Genomic DNA, 6,838 nt, shown 5'->3' on the forward strand with positions numbered 1-6,838 from the left:
ACGGTGCGTTGGGGAAAAACACGGAGGCTGAGGGAAGACGAGGAAGAAGAGGTTCGTTCGGGCAGAGCGCGCGACTAGCTGGATTCCCAACGGCCTTTCTCTCAACCTAGCTACCACACTGTAAATAATAAACCCCCATCAGTTTGTAACATCGTTTCCTTACAATTGGTGGAGGTGCGGGTTTCCCCAACTATCCGGACTTCACTCGTAAGTGTTCCTGCATCCTACACCACTGAAATCGATGCGACGCCAACCGGTATCACGCCAAGGAGCCTCGGACGAGGCAGCGCAGGACACCACTCCTGGCCAGGCACCTACTGTTGCAAGTGCAACCACTATCCTATGCGCGGGAGCCCTCCGTCAGCGGGACCCAAAGCTCTTCAGCGGAATCGGTGACGATGACATTGAGGACTGGTTGGAGTCAGTTGAAAGGGTGAGCCTCCACAACAAATGGGATGACACCGTGAAGCTCAATAACGTAATTTTTTATTTGACCGACGTTGCAAAACTATGGTATACCAACCATGAGTCAGAGCTGGTGACCTGGCCCCAGTTCAAAGCAAAGATCCAGGAAGTATTTGGGAAGCCTGCCCAGCGGAAGCTCGTCGCGAAGAGGACATTGGCATCACGCACCCAACTGCACGATGAAAGCTTCGTTAGCTACATCGAAGATGTCCTGAAGTTGTGCAAGCGCGTTGACACCCGCATGACCGAAGATGAAAAACTGAAGAACATCATGAAAGGCATTGCCGAAGATGCTTTCCAGATCCTTGTCGTCAAAGCGCCAACGACTGTCTCTGAAGTCATCGACATCTGCCAGAACTTCTCTGAGCTACGCCTTCAGCGTTTGCCAGCCAAACGCAAACTGGAACCTTCCGCAGAGCTGGCCAGCCTGACAACTGCAATCGAAGGCTCCGGCGTCAAATGGGCCGAACTCCGATGCGTCATTCAAGAGATCGTACGTGACGAAGTGGCTCGCCAATTAGGAAAGCCTTCGACCCCTCCGGAGTCCTTTATCTCGCCTTCGATCAGAGCGCTAATTGAGGATCAAGTCAAAGCCGCGATTCCTTGCGCCGTTATGCCGCCGGCCGCGTCACCGCCGCTAGTGCCTCAGGTGCCAACGTATGCCGAGATGCTAACACGCCCGATACCTGCTCGGGTCTTCCAACCACAGCCGCCATTTTTTCCTCCTCGCTGGCAAGCACGCAGGGCTGACCAATGGAGGACGCCAGAAAATCGTCCCATTTGCTTTTCATGTGGCTATGTTGGGCATATCGCCCGTTTTTGTCGCCGTGGAAACTCTGAGAGTTACGCTGCCCCACTGCAAGCGCAGTATCGACCAGCTTTCGGTTCTGGTCGACGCAGTGATCAGTATTCACACCAAGATTACACTGGACCACAACCACGGCAAAGGCAAGGCAGATCTCCATCTCCCAGGCGGCGTTCGCTGTCTCCCCTGCGACCACGCACTACATCGCCCATTGCAGAGGGAAACTGCTAGGAGCAGTTCAAGAGGCGAGAGCTGCAAATCCTGTCACATCTTTAAGTCCTCGTCCAGTTACCAGAAATATGATAGATATAGTTATTGATGGTTTGCGCACTCAAGCATTAATTGACACCGGTGCCGCAGTGTCAGTTCTTCGGGCTGACCTTTGTCGTAAGTTGAAGAAAGTCACAACCCCGTTTTCTGGTCGCCCCTTTAAAGCTGTTGGAGCACAAAATGTTGTCCCGACCGGTGTCTGTACAGCACGTGTTGTCATTCAAGAAGTGTGTTACTGTGTCCAATTACTGGTGTTGTCTTCCTGCTCTCACGACGTCATTCTTAAGTGGGACTTTTTAAAAGCAACAAACGCTGTTATCGACTGTGGACGTGCAGAAGTAGATTTCGCTCAAATCCACCTTCCCGACGAGAACATTGCTGTGCACACGATCAAATTATCCCTCCTTGATGACGTACAAATTCCTCCATTTTCGTCTGTTCCTTTACCGATTCAATCATCCAGAGTCTCGGCGTCTCCTCTAATGGTCTCCCCTTCCGCAGTTTTTTTTCGTAAGACAGGTATCCTTGTCCCTTTTTCTCTGCTTCACCTTCACAATGGCACCGCATTCCTTGTGGCTTTAAATATGTCTTCTCTTTCAATAATGCTTCCAGCAAATACAGTCGTTGCTTTCGCTGAGCCATACGAAGCTATCGAAGTTTTTGATTTCAATAATTCTTTTTCTGAATATTGTTGTCCATTAGCCCCGCAGCAAGAGGAGGAGGACCAGTTCTTGTTAGCGACTATAGATAACCACCTTGATTCGTCCCTAAAGGCCTCACTCCTTGCCGTTCTACGCAAGTTTGGCTCCATATTTGATCGCCCGCAATCCACCTTGGGACGTTCCACGTCGGTAGTTCAGCACATCGATACGGGCAACGAGAATCCCCTGCGTCAACGCCCATACCGAGTTTCAGCGTCTGAACGAAGCGTCATCGATAACCAGGTCAGCGACATGATTGACAAAGGTGTCGTCACGCCCTCTACGAGTCCATGGGCGTCACCAGTCGTCCTTGTCAAGAAAAAAGATGGCATTATCAGATTTTGTGTTGACTACCGAAGATTAAACAAGATCACCCGAAAAGATGTATACCCAATGCCAAGAATCGACGATGCCCTCGACTGCTTGCAGGGAGCGGAGTACTTTTCATGTCTAGACCTCCGTTCAGGCTATTGGCAAATTCCTATGGCCTCCAACGACCAAGAAAAAACAGCTTTCGTAACACCCGATGGCCTGTACCAGTTCACCGTCATGCCCTTCGGCTTATGCAACGCGCCGGCAACATTCGAACGTATGATGGATGCAGTGTTGCGCGGCCTCAAGTGGAAGATATGCCTGTGCTATTTAGATGACGTAGTAATATTTTCAAACACATTTCAGCAGCACCTGTGTAGATTAACCGCCGTATTGTCCTGCCTCAGCAACGCCGGCCTTCAGCTCAACGCAAAGAACTGTCGATTTGCAGCGCGGCAAATTAAAGTGCTTGGCCATCTCGTGTCCAAAAAAGGCGTTCAACCCGACCCTAGCAAAATTCAGGCCGTTTCTGACATGCCCAGGCCAACCACCCAAAAAAAATTCGAAGTTTTCTTGGACTTTGCTTCTATTTTCGACGTTTTGTACGCGGACCCGCATCCATAGCGGCACCCCTGCAGGATCTTCTAAAGAAATCCTCACACCCATTTTCTTGGACATCGCAGTGCGAGGCTCCTTTCAACCAGCTTAAAGATATTTTAACATCTGCGCCGATACTTCGGCATTTTGATCCTACTGCCCCAACAGAACTTCGCACTGATGCTAGCGGCTTTGGAGTTGGAGCTGTGCTCGCACAAACCAAGACAGGTTTCGGCGACTACGTTGTTGCCTATGCAAGCAGGGCTCTCACAAAACCAGAACGAAATTACACCGTAGCTGAAAAAGAATGCTTGGCAGTCGTCTGGGCAGTTGCCAAGTTCCGTCCATATCCTCATGGCCGAAAATTCAACGTTGTGACCGACCACCACGCGCTTTGCTGGCTGTCATCTTTGAAAGACCTCACGGGACGCCTTGGTCGAGGGATGCTGCGGCTGCAAGAGTACGACTTCGTTGTTCTGTAAAAATCCGGCCGCAAACATGGCGACGCCGATGGTCTCTCTAGATGTCTTCTGCACTCTGAACCACTAGACCTACCTGACACTGATGAAGACCCTATCACCTTATCGGCGTTAAACATTGACGACATGGAGCAAGAACAAGCAAGAGATCCTTGGATATCTAAAATTTTGGCTGTTGTCAGAGACCCTGCATCTTCCCCAAACCGCTCACTACAAAGACAGTCCAAGCATTTTCGCATTCGAAATGGCCTTCTCTACCGGCGCAACTATTCGCCCGAAGGCTGCCATTGGCTTCTTACCATTCCCCGTCACTTGCGACGTGAGGTTTTAGAATGCCTCCACAACGACCTAACATGTGGTCACGGAGGTCTACTCAAGACCTACAATCGGGTACGCTCACGGTACTACTGGCCAGGGCTTTATGGAAGCGTCCAAAAGTTTTTGAAATCATGCCTCCCATGCCAACGCCGTAAGCGGCCTTTATATTCATCTCAAGGCCTGCTTCAACCCATTCCGTGCCCAGAACACCCATTCGACCGTGTCGGAATAGATCTTTTTGGCCCACTTCCTCACTCCTCCTCTGAAAATCGCTGGATCATCGTCGCCATTGATCACCTAACGCGTTATGTTGAAACTGCTGCTTTGCCTACCGCCACAGCGGAAAATGTGGCCAACTTTCTCTTGAACCAGGTTGTTCTCCGTCATGGTGCCCCGAAAGAACTCCTCAGCGACAGCGGAACTGTGTTTCTCTCTAAAATCATCCAAGAGGTCTTGCGAGCTTGCAGTGTCGTCCATCGAACAACATCACCATACCATCCGCAGACCAACGGCATGACCGAGCGCTTCAACCGAACACTTGCCGATATGCCCGCCATGTACATTTCCCCCGATCATCGTAATTGGGACAAGGTTCTTCCGTTCGTAACCTTCGCCTACAATACAGCCGTTCAAAGCACTACTCAATTTTTACCATTTTTCCTTCTTTACGGGAGGCAGGTCTCTTCAACATTAGATCGCTTGTTACCCCATTCACCCGATCCTTCTGAATGCCTTCCAGTCACCGAAATCAGAAATCATGCTGAACAATGCCGCCAGCTAGCACGAGCACGCACGACACACCTGCGAGGACAGCAAAAAAGCCGTCACGATGATACATCCCACCCAACTTCTTTCACACCCGGCGATCTCGTCCTTTTGTGGATTCCACAACGCGAACCCGGTCTCTCCGAGAAACTGTTATCAAACTACACAGGCCCATATCGCGTGCTTCGTCAGACCTCACCTGTAAACTACGAAATTGCGCCTCTCTCCCCACCTGCCGATCGCCACCGACGTTCTCGTGAAACGGCCCATGTCAACCGCCTTAAACTCTACTGCCTTCCTACTGACCCCACCTAATACCAGCTTCGCCAGGATAGCTATCTCTACCAAGAGGGCATTGTGACGAAGATGACATCTACGGTGCGTTGGGGAAAAACACGGAGGCTGAGGGAAGACGAGGAGGAAGAGGTTCGTTCGGGCAGAGCGCGCGACTAGCTGGATTCCCAACGGCCTTTCTCTCAACCTAGCTACCACACTGTAAATAATAAACCCCCATCAGTTTGTAACATCGTTTCCTTACAATATATATAGAAATCTGTTATTGCCCATTTTTTGTGTTGAACAGCAATTTTATGTGTCTGTGAGCTGGGCAAAAACAAAGTACACAAAGGCGCTTGGCGTAACTACGACAATTAGCATGCAGACCGTCAGAAAGTGACCAATTAATTAGCTACCATGTGGAATAGAGCATAACATACTACTTTGGTAGATTTACCAAAAAAATCATCAATAAGCAAGGGAGATGTTTATTTTCAATTTGAATCGACCAGCTTCTTCTCAAGAACAAATTTCAACAGCCAGGCTATGCCACTTTAACCGGTATAGGAAAATGTTCACTTGGGTCCGCGCTATCTTAGGCCAGATGCGATTTGAGTGCGAAGGTTCGTTTAGATTGCAGTGGACAATTTTGATCACTCCTTTTCGCATGATTCTTTGCCTGCATCACAGTGCTCTATGTAACCAATGTTGTTAGGAAAACAAGATTTGATTGTCGCTGGGCTTATTACGCTTGATCGAACGCCATCTCATCGAAACACGTCTTAGAAAACGGGTACATGAATAAAAAAATATACGTGTTCGAAAATTTCATTACTGCTCAAAAATATTTTATAACTGCCAGTTGAAACATCTCCGGGGAACATTGCGAGTTCTGCTGTTTAGTTTAACTTCCCTTATATTGCGTCCAGCAAAGACGCGTGGAGAAAATGGCGGAATTAAGAAGGTCATGTAAAAGTTGTGGATATGAGACTATTACTTAATTCAGGGCGACAAGTAACATATATTGAAAGGTTTATATATGCAACATAATTTATTACCTTTTTATTTATTTTCGCTAATGTTCTTAACTGAGAATCTTCCATAAGGAAAGGTATTCCACATCCGTGCGGGATGACTCTGGATAGACGTACCTGATCATGATCACGCTTTATTTCAAAAAGAAAAACTTTTTGTTTTCTTAAATAACGTGCTAACGTTTCAACTCTTGTTAACTTATAGTGAACTAAAATATTATTTCAGGTAAGCCAAAAGAAAGGTATGTTAACAAAATCCCTCACTTTCCCGTAATGCGTTTGCGAATGCCGTTGTGATGACTTCACTACAATTGTACTCATGTCAGTGCAAGGAACATCCGGCGAATAAACGATTTTCATTGAAATACCAAAATTAAATTGATGCGCCTTCCATAATGCACAAGCAATTACAGTCCTCGGGAGCATTACGATCGTTTGTCAAGGAAAGCAGAAACGGATAATTTGGTGAATGCTGCCTATAGGATGCAATGCAATAGAAAATATGTTGGGCAATGGAATAAAAACTACACACGTCGAAACGTTTGATTACTGCCTACTGATATTTTATTACTGTCTTCTAAAATATTCCCGGAGAACATTGCGATGTTTGTATTTGTTCTGTTAAAATCCTCATCTTAGTGCATTCAGCAGAAATCACCTAGAGAGAGCGCAAAGCATTCATGTCCAAGAAAGTTGGGGATGCATCCATGGCGCCGGATTCTTCTTCCGGTAGCGATAGTGGACGGTCGCAGGAACTATCCACAGGACCGGCGATAAAGACCCTTGCCTGCCGCAGTTCTTTTTTTCCTGATTCTA

The 6,838-nt window shown here is 47.9% G+C and overlaps 1 protein-coding gene across 1 annotated transcript; it reads left to right on the plus strand.

Annotated features, from left to right (window-relative positions):
• The first annotated feature begins 241 nt into the window (after positions 1-241).
• On the plus strand, positions 242-6,252 carry LOC120842031. The gene is made up of 2 exons (XM_040213051.3): positions 242-1,122; positions 6,249-6,252. The coding sequence occupies exons 1-2, from the start codon at positions 242-244 to the stop codon at positions 6,250-6,252; spliced, it is 885 nt and encodes a 294-aa protein (XP_040068985.1).
• The last annotated feature ends 586 nt before the right edge of the window (positions 6,253-6,838 follow it).

The sequence above is a fragment of the Ixodes scapularis genome, unplaced genomic scaffold (genome assembly GCF_016920785.2).
Source record: "Ixodes scapularis isolate PalLabHiFi unplaced genomic scaffold, ASM1692078v2 PGA_scaffold0__279_contigs__length_252992795, whole genome shotgun sequence".
Taxonomy (NCBI): domain Eukaryota; kingdom Metazoa; phylum Arthropoda; class Arachnida; order Ixodida; family Ixodidae; genus Ixodes; species Ixodes scapularis.

What these genes read in the sequence shown, in the direction of transcription:
- LOC120842031 (XM_040213051.3), top strand. Translation starts at nt 242, where the DNA reads ATGCGACGCCAACCGGTATCACGCCAAGGAGCCTCGGACGAGGCAGCG.